Source organism: Mycetomoellerius zeteki, unplaced genomic scaffold, assembly GCF_001594055.1.
Source record: "Mycetomoellerius zeteki isolate Tzet28-1 unplaced genomic scaffold, Tzet1.0 scaffold402, whole genome shotgun sequence".
Taxonomy (NCBI): domain Eukaryota; kingdom Metazoa; phylum Arthropoda; class Insecta; order Hymenoptera; family Formicidae; genus Mycetomoellerius; species Mycetomoellerius zeteki.
Genome location: NW_017257395.1, coordinates 2,712 through 18,209, shown reverse-complemented (window position 1 = coordinate 18,209; position 15,498 = coordinate 2,712). Strand labels below are relative to the sequence as shown.

General features: G+C 33.2%; 2 protein-coding genes across 7 annotated transcripts in view; both read right to left on the bottom strand.

Annotated features, from left to right (window-relative positions):
• Positions 1-11,703, bottom strand: part of Mer (ezrin/radixin/moesin family protein merlin) — a 13,456-nt gene extending 1,753 nt beyond the window's left edge. Inside the window, exons 1-9 of one of the 6 annotated variants that reach the window (XM_018453682.1) lie at positions 11,129-11,701; positions 10,844-11,033; positions 10,618-10,747; positions 10,294-10,499; positions 5,376-5,603; positions 4,203-4,442; positions 4,024-4,130; positions 2,610-2,739; positions 2,160-2,495 (exon numbers count right to left, since the gene is read on the bottom strand). In XM_018453682.1, the coding sequence (XP_018309184.1) occupies positions 2,160-2,495; positions 2,610-2,739; positions 4,024-4,130; positions 4,203-4,442; positions 5,376-5,603; positions 10,294-10,499; positions 10,618-10,747; positions 10,844-10,951 (1,485 nt within the window). In that variant the 5' untranslated portion in view covers positions 10,952-11,033; positions 11,129-11,701. Of the gene's footprint in view, positions 1-2,159; positions 2,496-2,609; positions 2,740-4,023; positions 4,443-5,375; positions 5,604-10,293; positions 10,500-10,617; positions 10,771-10,843; positions 11,034-11,128 lie in introns of those variants that run through there. The other 5 variants (XM_018453683.1, XM_018453681.1, XM_018453679.1 and 2 more) reach the window with 5 other exon arrangements.
• A 1,495-nt stretch (positions 11,704-13,198) lies between these two features.
• The window catches only part of LOC108726230 (uncharacterized), a 3,960-nt gene continuing 1,660 nt past the window's right edge, over positions 13,199-15,498 (bottom strand). The window contains exons 4-5 of the mRNA XM_018453678.1: positions 14,577-14,732; positions 13,199-13,341 (exon numbers count right to left, since the gene is read on the bottom strand). Of these exons, the coding sequence (XP_018309180.1) occupies positions 13,199-13,341; positions 14,577-14,732 (299 nt within the window). The remainder of the gene's footprint in view (positions 13,342-14,576; positions 14,733-15,498) is intronic.

Sequence of the window (15,498 nt, the reverse complement as noted above, 5' to 3'; positions counted from 1 at the left end):
TAAATTTTGCACTTTTTGAATGTGGTAGGGATAGCGATTATCTCCTTTTACAGTTCGCCAAATTGTTTGTGGTGACACTCCCAATACAGCCGACGCATTCCGAACGCTGGTCTCAGGATGATTGTCAAAATGTTGTAAAATACGATTCCCTGCCTGCAAATCTCTTCGTAACGCTGCTTGAAATCGGTTGTTTTCTTGTCGAATTGAAAATGTTCCAGTCTCTCGCAATCTATTAAATGTCAACATAAACACTCTTCGGTTTGGCACTCTTCTGTTTGGAAATCGTCGTGCATATTCTCGCACCGCCTTTAAAGCATTACCGTTGCAGAAACCGTATACAAAAACCATATCAGCATATTCACTATTAGAATACGTACGCGGCATATTGCAAAAGACAAAATTCATCTACTGTTAAAGGCTTTCAAAGAGCGACTGACAAATTCATAACAGAAAGTGGAAAATGTAATCAAATATGTCGGTGCTAGATATGGCAAGAAATGTAAACATTTTTTTTCGATTTCTCTGAAACGGAGCAAAAACGAGCATATGTCTATAGGACTTTTTTTCTTAGTTTTTTACTCCTCTACACGCTCCCGAAGTTTTGCCATTTAATTTGGAAACACCCTGTATATATACATATACATATATACAGGATGTCCCAGTATAACTGCCAAATAATTCGTATGCTGAAAGAGTAGACTAAACTGAGTTGAAAAGTCCTTTACCATTTTGCAATTTTCGTAATTATAGTTAACAAGATATTAATTACTAAAAATCGCCGAATATTGGTTTTCATTAATTGTTTACTCAATTATTATCAACTTTACAGGAAAACAGCAAGTGACAAAAATTGTTTACTTTCTTCTCATAGATTTCTGAGAATTTTTTCAGAATTTTTCAGTATCGCATTTTCTCATGTTGATAAAAATAATTACCAATAAGAAAATGCAGTATTAAAAAGTTGATAAAAAATTCTGAAAAAACTTTTAGAGCTCTATGTGAAGAAAATAAACAATTTTTGTCACCTGTTGTTTTCCTGTAAAGTTGATAGTACTTAAATAAAAAATTAAAAAAAACCAATATTCGGCGATATTTAGTAATTAATAGCTTGTTAACTATTGCGAAAATTGTAAAATGATAAAGGACTTTTCGACTTAGTTTAGTTCGCTTTACCAGCACACGAAATATTTGGCGGTCACTCCAGGACACTCTGTATATAATACATGTATATAGTGTTTCGACATTTTGGGATTAGAATTTTTATCTCAAAACTTGACTTGAGGAATCTACCGTTAGCAGGTGGTGCGTCGAGTCTGAAAAACTCTGTATATACAAGGTCCGCCAAAAGTTCAGCGCAGCACCTAAATAACTTCTGAATGGTTCGAGATATACTATATAGCATTGAAACTTATAAGAATACAATAAGAAAATTTATCATTTAATCTCAAAAACATTTATCTTAACATCCCTGGGGAGTGCAGGGAGAGGGAAGCCGGAAAATCTTAAATGGCATATGGGGTCGAGTGAGAACTCGTTCGAAAAAATTTTCCGTGACAAGAACAACGTGGGGTGATTGAAGTCGCATTATACAATCGGAGTGTAAGCTATTGATTAAGAGTACAAAGAACTCGATCGGTTCAGCCCTTATTGAAATATAATAATCTCGGTCCCCCTCAACTCGCCGGCTCGCGTAAAGGTACATACACGGTCGGTCTAGCCATGACATGTCGCTGCGCTTGTGTTAATGCTGAGACATTACCATGTCTCCTGATATAAAAAATATGAATATTCCCATATAGTACAGAAGTTTGCAGCAATATTGTTGCAATGTGTTGCAACGTTGCATATTGCAACGATGTTTGAACAGACCTGAATTAGGCAGAGCACTGGCATTTATCCTTTGTTATTTATGCTTTGTCTTGCTCATGATGGAAGAATTGACAGGGCACAAGTGAGACAACGCGCATAACAATTCAAAGCAATCAGCTAGTCAATCAAATTTGGGTCCTAAATTTGATCCTACTGTGGAAAAGTTCTCTCTCCCATGGCCTTGCTCACCGAGACGACGGAGAGAAAGCTCACAAGCCGAGTTTTGGACAGGCCTGATATCAATATTTCTAATTGCACTGTTTATGAATAAATGTTAATGATGCACTTACAGTTATGGTAGAGGTATAGGCATTTCTACTCAGGAATTCTAATAATTTTTCCTTAGCTTCTTTCTCAGCAATTCTTGCACGTAATAATTCGTCCTTTAATTTTTCTGCTTCAGCAGCTCTACGTTCCGATTCTTGAACTAGTCTTTCAGTTAATAATTCAGCCTCTCTAGTTTTCCGTTCCAAATGGACTTTTTCTTCTTCAGTCTTCATATTATTCAATCGTATACGCGTAATTTCTTGTTCAGCTTCCGATGCTTTCTGACTTAAAAGCATTGCTTCTTCTTCTGCTACACGGCTTTTCTCGGCTAAAAGATCTGCTGTCTCTTCAGACCTTCTCTATAAAACATAAAATCAAATTATTAAGTACATAATTAAACATTTTCTATGTATATATTAATTTATATTTTTATATGCTTATTTCTATATTTTTCTGTGTCATTAGTTTCTTACAAGAGCTTCATTCGCCAATCGTATCTCCTCCTGATATTGTAGAAGTCGCTGTTCCATTGCAGCCTTTTCTCTTTCCGCTGCCTCTCTTAATTGTTTTTCTCGTGCTAATTTATTTCTTTCAATTTGCCTCCTAGATGTAATGTCATGAATATTTTTAAAATATTCAGATGATCAAATAATGATAAAGATATAATTTGAAATTAATCATCAAATTAGACCATTATCACATTTTATTTCCTTAAATATAATGTAATCGATAATATAAAGCGATCTCCGGTTTGTTAAAAAAATATCTGAACTTCGATTGTAATACTTACAAATATACAACCGACAGGTTAATTCCATTCAAAGTATATGCCTTTGCAATTTAATACACTTATTCACATAGCGATTATTTTCATCGTTTAAAAGAAGTTTATGGAAAAATTATGGTAATTATATTTTCAAAAAGTTATATATTTCACATCAGCGACCTTGATTTTAGACATTGTATAGGATAGATTTCTGAGTCAGCTTTTCAAATTAAGTGGAGATTGCGTTTGAGATAAAAATCATATTAAAATATCATAATTTTCATTTAAAAAGATCATTCAGTGAGATGACCTCTGTCCAGCTAACCTTCTATATAATAAAAGATGAATAAAAGATGAATAGCTCAGAATTAGGAATTCTTTATGAGCTTTTAAATTAGTGCAGTTTCAATTTTTGAGTTTCATCCCTTATTTTCAAAACAATCCCAAAACTAATTTACACTCTAAAGATAAATCATAGAAAATAGCATTATATCTACAATTTCATTAATAAAAATGGTTCCAGAATTAATGCAATACAAATATATATAATTTTTTATTTTTGAGTTGCAATCCCTTAGCAGGAAAATCATCCTAGCGTCGGCACGCAAGAAAGAACTATGTTAGAAAATCGGAAAATAATTCATTTTAAGACTGCAAATTATCTGTTAATTCAGGAGCTCTTGGAATATACATAAACTGATTTTTCACTTGCAGGAAAATCACCCTTATTTAATCGTGATTTTACTTGGGAATAAGACTCGGCCGTGATATAAGAGCTAATGATTTCGCTAATTATGATATTGATATTATTAATCCAACATTTCTTAAAGCTCGAATACAGTCCAGGCATGTTAATAAAATACGATACCATGTCTACATTGTAACAGAACGGAATGATGAAGGTCTTTCCCTTCATCTTTAGGGTGAATTCGGATAGCAAAAAAATTATTTGTTACATGTCAGGGTATCCTCTATGTATTGTCAGAGTTTTATAATTTTTAAATTCCGAGTTGAGGGCCTTTCCTTGTCAGTTATGTAGATAATGAAGTCATTAAACACCTTTTTGAATACAAACACAGAATTTGTGATAAAAACAAACGAAAGAAGATACGTTTACTAACCTAGATTTTTCTTCCTTGGCTTGTGCTTTCATTTGTTGAACTTCCATAGAATCAGGTTTGCGTCTCCTCATAAATAGATCGTGATTGCCGATACATAGATCTAGGATCTTAACAAATAATACGTGAGCAGCTGTGTCACTATTACGTTCGTTCAATTTTAAAGCTATTAAACCCCTCACCCAGCTGCCAACATCTGATTGTTTTTTTACCAGTTTGTTCATGCGAGTTTTCTGCGAGAAGAACATGAAGTTTGGTGATGTTTTCTCAACAGGCTTGATTATGAACTTCTTATCGTCGAAACTAATATGACGAATTTCCGACCATGTAAACGTTGTCTTCGGTGCCAGTTTATTTTCCTTCTCATAAATATTTAATCCCAATGCTGTTACTCCAAGCCAAAGATCTGTTTCCTTCTTATTCTATAATATAAAACAAGAAAATTTATATTAATAGATTTTTCAAGATATCAAAATATTAAAATATTAAAGGATACAAAATATAATATAAATGTTTACTTTAGGGGAGATATCTCCGATGTTCTTGATCTTGACATATGTTGTCAAGAATACTCTCCTGAATGCCCTCTAAAAAGTTTTAACCATCGCTCGTTATTAAAAAGTTATTAAAAAATAAAGTTAATTATCTTCTCTAATATTTTTAATAGTAATAAAATGTATATTTTTGCATGGAAAACTATAAACCCATGTGGAACCTTGCTTTACATTTAAAGTTCATAAGTATGCAATTTTTTTATGGGTTCCGCGCCCGGCGACTCCAAATCATCAAAAAACTAGACAAGTTTGGGTTGAACCTCCCTTTACGTCAAAAATTGTAAATCCAACTTGAAACTTCGCTTCGCGTTGAAAATTGTAAAACCAGAGTCAAATTAGTTTTGTTTCTTTAGTAAATCCCCCCTCCGGGAACTCATTGTCTCCATGCTCATACAATACGTATTCAGCGAAACAAGGTATTACATAAATTTGCAACTTTTCACGCGAAGCGAGGTTCAACTCAAATTTATTTTTTGATAATGGAATCCTCCTTCCCTCCATAGAGACGAAATCCACTGCGTTCACGCATACATTTTACAACGCAAAATAAGATTCCACATGGATTTAACCATGAATATAAGGCATGTAAATGTGCTAATAATGCGATATTTAGATTAAATAAAATTAAACCTTTTTTAGTTTGAAACTTTTTAATTAATAAACAATAAGCGACAGGTAAAACCTTTTGGAAGTTATTCAGAAGGGTGTCTTTGACAACATATATCAAGATTATCGAAGTGCCTTCCCTAAAGTGAACATTTACGAAAGATATAGTTAATGTAAATTATATCATATACCTACACTAATAGGAAAATAGTTCACACCATACATATCGAGATCCTGAGCAATCTTAAGATATTCCATTTCTGCTTCGTCTCGAGACATGCCACGATGATCGGCATACCAAATTTTTATCCTATCCTCCCACATTTCTGGAGTCATTTGATATTGATCTATAACTCTCTGTGGAAGCAAGTCCTCACTGGCAAGCATTCCAGGGCGATATGAAATTTCATCATAATCGCCATACTGATAATCAAAATAGAAATTACTATTTTTTCTATTATACACATATTATAATTATTAATTTTTGTAAAAAAAAAAAACTAACTTTTGGATGCATATTTAAATCAATATAAATACATACAGTCACACACCCACACACATACACACACAAGATCCTATTTTAATAGTTACCAACAAATACTTCGACAAATACGGAAGGTACGGAAAAACGTTTCGATAAAAGTACAGCTTGAAGAGCGAAGGGAAAAGAGTGTAAATAATAAAAACAATTTTCGAAAAAAAGTCAATTTTTGAAAATGCGAAGACTGTCGCATTATTCCATTTTTCTATGGAATTATATGATTTTTTTACTTACCTAATAAGATTTCTCTAATTATTCTGCATATTAAGTTAAAAATAAAAAATCAATAGTTTACGAAATATTTTATATTTCATTTTGGCACATTTTTGATATGCAATGTATCGTAAATTACTAATTTTTCGATAATCATATCATAATATTTTTATACACAGAATGATGAGATAAATCAATTGTGTAAAGAAAACACATAGTTACTATTAAAAAAAAGGTGTTTCAAACTTTTTTGCAGATGCATCGCTTGTAGGCAAGCGAACTAGACTAAACTGAGTTGAAACATCATTTTGCAATTTTCGCAATAGTTAACGAGATATTAATTTCTAAAAATCACCGAATAAACGGGTAAAATCGACGCATAATAAGACAACTTTAAAATTTAGACATAAGACAACTTTCGTTTAGAGTTCTTTATGAAATACTTTAAAGTGTTTCTTAAAGAACTCTTAAAATTGTTTTATGCGTCAATTTTAGACATTTTGCTCATTGAATAATTTAAAAAAATTGCGAAAATTGCAAAATGGTAGACGACTTTTCGATTCAGTTTAGTTTGCTCTACCTGCCCACAAAGTGTGTCAAAAAGTTTGGGACACCCTGTATAAGATAACTGGACTCTATTATGATCTAGTATCTAATATGCCCTACTCGCTGTTTATGGATAATTACACAATGAATTCAACAGATTGCTTAGACGGACAAAGATGAACGTAAGTCGTAGTTGTAGGTTGATCAAAACATTGTGCGTTGACCCACGACTATGACTCAGTTACGACCATCTTTGTGCTGAGATCTTCGATTGCATCAGACTTGATTGTATCAGTTTATTGCTCAGTTTGTTCATTTTATATTGCTAACAAAAATTAGGGGATTACTTAAAGCGCTAAAAAAGAGCAAATTCAAAATTACATATCTTTGCAAAAAATAGCCGCAGAACGATGTTTAAAAAGCATTTAAACCTTCATTTTTAAATGCTTGAAACCTTATGTGTTTGCAACAAATTCACTACAAATGGCACTGGTTTAAAGTGAACCATATGGCCAAACTATGCATACTGAGTGTATGTACACACATCGATCGTAATGTTTTTTTTACTTTTGTTTTAAATGGATTCTAATTCACCTATTAAATATCGTGGAAATAAGTAGATAAGTAAATAAGCAATATAATACGAATTTGGACCAATGAGAATAAATTTAATTAAATAAGACAATTTCTATATTTGGTCAAAGCAAATCTTAATGCTTAAATATTTTTATGTAAATTTATATACATATCTGATTCTGTAAACTGCACGCCGAAATTTTTTTCGATCTTCAAAGGCAATCATGAGTAGAATCAGAATAGTAATTAAAATTGAAAAGCAATTTTTGATGCTAGCCAGCAATTTTATAAGGATTAAAAATTAAATGTTAATGAAATCTAATATCTGTAAATAATTTTATTACGAAAAATATTGCCTCAGAGTTTGAACCTGGAACTCTCGGTACATAAGTAGATAAGTCAATTGTTTAGAAAACAATTTTTTATATATTTTTACATATCAATAAACATGTTAGTATGTTAATCAATTTATAATCCTATAAAAGTAACATAAAATCACTTTATCTTCTATTTTTTTCTAATATCTTTTTACGGAAAAAAAAACACGTATACTTAGATCATGCCACAGGTACATATGTATGATGTAAATATACGTTTTCCACTTTTTCGTAAAAAAATGTTTTAAAAGATGAAAAATATAACCTACTTTTTCTCAAAATCTTCACTGCACTCATGTAAATATTTGTAATAACTTTATATTTTTTTATGTTGAAAAATGTTTCCTTTTTTTAAAGGGCCTAGCAGGATAAGCATGCGTATGCTGCCCCCCGCATTTATCTGGAGATTTTTACCATAAGTTAGCAGCGATGCAAGAATGAATTTCGCAAAATATTACATCTGAAAAAAATTGTTTATGGGAGTTATGGGGATAAAATTGAAAATCGATGAAACGAATTTTCTCTTTAATGGATGAACCGATTTCGACGAAAAAGAAATATGTTATAGGGTTCAATGGTGCGATGTTTAAAAAAAATTATGAAAATTTTTTTCGAAAAACGATTGAAAAAAATTTCCAAAATTTTTAACATTTTCTTTTAATAGGATGTACTCTTGAGACACTACTACCGTTTTTTTTTTTACTAAAAAATGATTTTCGACTTATCTAGTATAACATATTTAATTTTCAAAACGATCAGAAAGGTAGTACATAATTTAAAAAAATGAAGAGTTTGAGTGTGCAGTGTACGATTAGCCGGGTGTTGCATTTACGATTCGTCAGTGACGCAGACATTTTCTATTGCATTGAGTCAAATCAAAGAAAACTCGACATTTTGCAAAAAAAAAAAATAGCAAAAATGAACCAATATAGCAAGTATTTTTAGATAAGTGTTACTTATATAAAAACGCGTTGTGAATGGACCTACTGAAATAGTTTATCAAGCGATCAAATTAAATAATAACGATAACCGCGTTAATACTAATGATCAAAGCTGATAGCGCTCCACGGCAATTCACGCGACACAGAGCGCGAAAGACTGACTAAAATACGTCTATCTTCTACTATGAACGTGGAAATATTTCATGTAAACAGCAGGATAAAGGACTCGCTGGCAAAAAAATTAAAGACGTGGGAGATCGTTCGCAGTTTTTTCGCGAGTTGTTCTTACATAAGCATCTATACATAGCTGAGCTTTAATACCTAGTGTAATATGCGTAGCCGAATCTCATGCAACACCCGGCTAATCGTACATCGCACGCTCAAACTCTTCATTTTTTAAAACTATGTACTACCTTTCCGATCGTTTTGAAAATTAAATACGTTATACTAGATAAGTCGAAGATCATTTTAGTAAAAAATGGTAGTAGTGTCTCAAGTACATCCTATTAAAAGAAAATATTAAAAACTTTGAAAATTTTTTTCAATCGTTTTTCAAAAAAAATTTTCATTTTTTTAAACATCGCACCATTAAATCCTATAACATATTTCTTTTTCGTCGAAATCGGTTCATCCATTAAAGAGAAAATTCGTTTCATCGATTTTCAATTTTATCCCCATAACTCCCATAAAAATTTTTTTTCAGATATAATATTTTGCGAAATTTATTCTTGCATCGCTGCTAACTTATGGTAAAAATCTCGACCAGATAAATGCAGGGGGCAGCATACACATACTTATCCTATTAGGTCCTTCATCAGTTTTCAATTTTTTACTCAGAAAAAATTAGAAAAAGTTTCGAAGATCAGTTAGACCATATAGGATCCGATTATCTTATTTGCACGATTATTGCAAACTGCACAGTTGCTTTTCTTTAAGAGCAAGTATGTGTTTTTCACATCAGTTGAATCATCCTATTTTTATTCTGTTCATAAAAGTATTAGGGTACAATTATAAAAAAAAGATAATAATTTAGGAGATATTTGACATTTCATGTCAATATATACCAGAATAAAGTATAAGATATCTTGTAAACTATTAATGTTTTTTATATCTCTGTTTTAATACTTTTATATGCAAAATAATTAAAAGAATCATGTTACGGAAAAAAATCATATAATTCCATTTAAAAAAAATGGTACTGACCTTTATATCTGTTTGAACTCAAACTTTGACTTAAAAAAATAAAAAACATGTTCAAAGTATGTCTCCCTTGAAATCGTTCCATTTTCATCTGAAACATTTTTTCATCAAAAATAAGTAAAATATTCAAGATTTTCAATTTCCAGGATATACGTGTGTGTGTGTGTGTGTGTGTGTGTGTGTGTGTGTGTGTGTGTGTGTGTGCGCGCTTGAGGAATGTACAGAAGTAAATCAAGTCCAAGATCTAGTTGCTTTAAAAGTAGAGTTCTATTTGATAGAAACTTTACAAATCTTCGGATTTGGTACAGATTTTATTTAAGCAATTGATATTGTTATCTGAAATGTGTATAATTTATGTTTCTAATTTAAATTTTTTAAATATATTCTATTAATCCTATTAATAAGTCACGTAAAATACAAACATGTCTTACCTTATACAAGCAATTCAAAGTACATAAATAAGATAAATCTATAATTTGTGTATGTTGTATGTTTAAACTATATTTATTTATTATATTTAAAATATATTTTGTATTATATTATATATATATATATAGTTAAAATACAAATTATTAGTTATTTTAATTTTAATTTATATTAATATATTAATTTAACAAATGTATAGATCAGTATTCATAGTCGGTTGTTATATTTAAAACAATCTTAAATATAAGAATCAACTACAAATACCATTTATAGTTTAGCTTACAAAAAGATACCTTTGCTTGAACAGCATAAGAAGCAAGTAATACAGAAGCCTCAGGTGGACAATAAATATCCATGGATAGTATAGCTTGCTTCACTTGTAAAAAGAACAGATGTTGAGTGACTTCTTGTACTAGTTCTTCAGCAACATCCTCAGGATAAAATTTTGCTAAGAACATGAATGATGTTGTTTGATGCTGCGAAATGCCTTGATCTTGAACTGTAATTAGTTCCGTGTCATTGCAGTAAATATATACAATTAATTACAAAAATATCCGGATTATATCTATTTCAATCAATGTCTAAATACTGAACAAATGGCGACAAATTACAATCACCTTTTTTGTCTAATTTTAACCAAGAAATAAAGCCCTTTGCATCTTCGTATTGAAGTCCAAAATACCACGTTTCTCTCAATCCTATCGTACGGCACACCAGATCAAACAATTCTCTGCCTGTCGATCTCCACTATGCCACAGGAAATTTGTCAGCTTGCGAGATATATCATCAGTGCAAGATACATAATAGCAATTCAACGTAAGACTGTGACACTTATCTACTAACCTCTAGATTAAATTCGAGTTCTGCATCTAAGGTGCAAACTTTGACGGGAAAAGATCTCCCGGACTTTTTCCTCCGAAACGGTGACATCTTATTTTTCGCTGTGTTCATTCAGTATTACAAAAGCATTACATACTGTTGATCGCTATGTCGTGAAAGCACTCGATCATATGACAAATTAGACTTCGCGCCGCTATATTGACAAATATTTTCACGATGCAGCATCGATATTTTTTTGACTCGCATCTGTTGAGATGTAACCAAACTATAAATGAAAAATAACCTTACCTAAAATCTCCAATACTGCACGTTCTCGACATATCTAATAACGAAATATGAGTATTAATCGAGACGAGCACGACGGCTTGTTTCAAGTTTCAAGCGTTTGACATCTCGAGTGTGGTTCGCACAATCACATCCTGTCCAATTCTATTATGATCGCGCACCTATTTGTTGATTTGATATTTTCACGAGCGTAGTTGATACGTGCGTGCATATATTTATCGTTTACGTTTGTGCGAGCTATATCGCGGAATTGTCTAGAATTTTTGCTATTTCCTACAAATGGTCTTACAATTAGTTTGATGAGCGATAGTCACACTCGCACTTTGCTCGACAGTGTTCGTAATATGATGATATATTGTTTTCAAACTTGTGTATTTATAGATATACGTGAAAATATTAATGATACAGGATGCGTTCCAAAATTAATTAAGTATTAAAGATATTATAGAATAATTGTCGGCATTTCAGCTCAGATAAATTGAAAGCGCTACTTTGGTGTATCTAGAGCTCTATACGAGGCTGGAGAGCCGAGGGATATTCCAGAGTTGCGTTCGGAAACATCACTCGAATGCCATCGCGTGTCGTTTCATCCTTGTTATTCACCAAATGTTAAATAAGGATAAAACGATACACAGGGGCACCCAGGTGATGTTTCCCAACGCAGCTCAGGGGCTCTATTCTTGAAAAGAATCGCATACGACAAACTAGGGAAATACTATAGTGCACGTAACATGTGCTATAGTATTTCCCTATCGAATGACGCTAGTGGCGGCGTAAAGGCCATCATGCGAGGTCTACAATAGAAGTCGTAGCAATCGTAGGGTCTTAAGTCGTAGAAAATTGACCAATCACAGTCGAATATAAGAAGAATAATCAACTGTGGTTGGTCAATTTTCTACGACTTAAGACCCTACGACCGCTACGACTTCTATTGTAGACTCCACATCACACGTACAAAAATTTTAGTCGTAATCGTAAGGCCGTAAGCAAATCGGCCAATCACAATCGAGCGTTTTAAAACGCGAGATCGTAATTTTGATTGTGATTGGTCGATTTGCTTGCGATCTTAAGAGAGTCGGATAGAGAGACTACTATGTATGCGATGACTCAGAGAATATAGACTACGTTTATACGGCATCCTTAAGGCCATCACACGTACAAAAATTTTAGTCGTAATTGTAACCCCGGATCTACAATAGAGTTTTAAGTCTTAAGCCATAAGAAATGGATGAATCATAGTCGATTATTCTCCTCGAATTCGACTGTGATTGGTCAATTTCTTACAACTTAAGGATTAAAACACCTATTGTAAATCCGGGGTAAGGCCGTAGGCAAATCGGCCAATCACAGTCGAGCGTTTAAAAACGCGTGTTAAGGTGCAATTTCACGCAGCGAAACTTCGCTGGCGAAGATCCCTCACTCCGCCGATAACGAAGCCAGCGTTCAACGCTTCGCTAAAGCCCATGGCACATATAAAAACGTAAGGCCGTAAGACGTAAGCAGTAAGGAAATCGTAACATTGGATTCGCTACTGGCCTTACGGTCTCTACCGTGATTGGCCAATTCCCTTACTGATTATGTCTTACGGCCTTACATTTTTGTATGTGCCATGGGCTTAAGGGCTGCGGCAGACAAAATTTCGGTAACAGTAACCTTAATGCGTGTTCTACAATGGGCAGTAGCAGTAGTGGATTAAGAAGTAGACATTAGAAGTAGGCTGTAGGATTAGGATCTCTTTACGTCTGAGTGTCTACAATGACTTAGAGACTTGCACCGATTTGTCTCCATGCTTCGGTTTTCACATTGGCGTTGGCATATAATTTTTCGGTCTTATCATACAAAAACCGATTGCACCGGACCACGGCAATTAATTCTCGGTTAATCCTTATTTCAAAATCACGCCCAGAACTATCATGAAACTCCATGTCTGCCATACTTTAGGTTATAGCATGCAAAAACAGCACTAGCTTCTTGCGCGCGTTTTCTTTACTACTGAATGCTGAGTTCTCATTGGTTGAGAGTAAGAGAGTAGAGTAAGAAATGGATTTCAACCATTTCACTTACGGACTTGCTCTACACCCTATAATACCGAAAAACCAGCTTACTGCGACGTCTTACTGCTTCATCCGCTACTATTACTGCCCATTGTAGACCACGCATAAGACGTGAACTTAAGCCGATGAGCCAATCAGGATACTGTTTTAGATTTACGTAATCTGACGGAAATAGAAATAGCAGTAAACTTATCCATAAGGCGAGTTTCAACCGGTTGAAATTCGCCTTATTGCGAGGTTATGGCTAAGTTTACTATTATTTCCATTTCCGTTAGATTACGTAGACTTAAAGCAATATCTTGATTGGCTCATCGGCTTAAGTTTACATCTTACGATCACTGTTATGGAATTTTGTGTGCGGTAGCCCTAAGCCCTATTGCCTTTTCATGGAGCGAAGTTTCGCTGGCGATATCCCCACTACCACAGATATATTGTGCTACTATTGCGTCACGAATGAAGAAGTGTTTTGAACTTGAACAAGTCGTTCGGCAGTTAAGGTGCGTTCCGTATCTTGCATGATGCGCATGATGCATCTATTGTCCTTGTTTAACATTTGGTGAGCAACAAGGATAAACGATGCATTATGCACATCATGCGAGAAACGGAACGCATTCTTAGTTTTATTTGTATCAAATTGTGAAAATGCGTATCATTGCAATAAAAATTAGACAAAAAGATATAACGAATACCTGAAATGGATAATGAATACCTGAATTACGTTGAGCAGTTTAAACGTACAATTTTAACTGTTGTAGAACTAGAAATTAAAAGACGACGTACAGCCGCAGCAGCTGCTGTGCTACGTTATACGGAAAATAAAAACCGGCAATATTCTAAAAAACAATGTTGGATAGCGCCCATCTTCGAAGATCGCAATAAAAGCAGTTTTTACTTTGCATCAGTCCCAAAATTAAGATTAGAAGATCTCCGTTTCCATAATTATTTTAGAATGAGTTCAAATAAGTTGGAGGAATTATTACAAATTGTTGGTGCGAAACTACAAAAACAGAATGTTGTTCGGGAATCCATTTCCCCACCTGAACGCTTAGCATTGATATTGAGGTTTGTTTGAATCTGTTTATGTATGTTATGTATGTACCTAGCTAAAACATAGTTACATGTAACGTACTCGTTAGTTGTAATTTCCCACTCAACAATATAACTGTAATATAACACGTGTGTATATTTCCTAAAATGTAATTTTTATTTTATTATTTAAAAACATTTATATATATATAATATAATATTAAACAAAATTATATTAAAATGATTAAAAGAAGAGCCAAAACAATTTATAATATTCTTCATCCGCTTATCTTATTTCTTCCTTTTAGCATCCATTGTTACTTTTAATAATTGTAATGTTACTTCATCATGCAACTCCGGGTCTATCTCACGGAGTTGGGCAGCTATCATATTTCCAATTATGGTTGGTTTATCAAATGCAGCTTGTGCAGGAGGTAACATTTGTTTTATTTGGTCCATATTAAAAGATATTGACAGGGAATCGGCAATCCGGTCTAATGCACTGTCTTCACTGAAGCGACGTTTTCCTGTAAAAATATTCACATCTAATATTTTTCAACACTATAAAGTATTATAGTATAGCACTATAAAGTATTATAGTATAGCATAATTTTTACGCTCTTTACAAAACAGTTTGTATTTTATTTGAAAATATAATCTTCGAATAAATTTCCTATCTTAAAATTGGCGTGTTACGTGCCCTGAAGCCTCTTTTCGTTGAGGCTGTTAGAGTATTAGTTTGAGTATTAGTTTGTCGTATCTAAAGGTTTTGGGGGTCGCCGATTTCGAATCCGGTCTCAAAATTTGAAAATTCAAAATGGTTGAATCAATATGGAGGATTCAAGTTTTACCGAAAATGCTAAAAGTCTTCCGATTTTTGCGAAATGTAGTATTAAAAGGTTTCGGGGTCGCTGAAGCCGAAACCGAACTTAAATTTTGAAAATTCAAAATGGCTGAACCAATATGATGGACGGAAATGCTAAAAATTCTCCGATTGTAGCGAATTGAAGTATTAAAGGGTTTTCGCGGTTGCTGATGCCGAATCCGAACTTAGAATTTAAAAATTCAACCAATATGGCGGATGGGACTGCTAAAGATGAAATGTTCTATTAAAGAGTTTTCAATGACACTGATTTCGAACAATCTTTCCATTTCTATTCCTAATCTAAAATTTTGAAATTTAAAATATTTAACCAATTTGGCGAACGGCAATTCTATGTCGATTCTTATTTTAAGACCGTCTTAAGTAATCTCCTAAGACGCTAATGTGGTCCTCGGTATATGTAAGGAAAC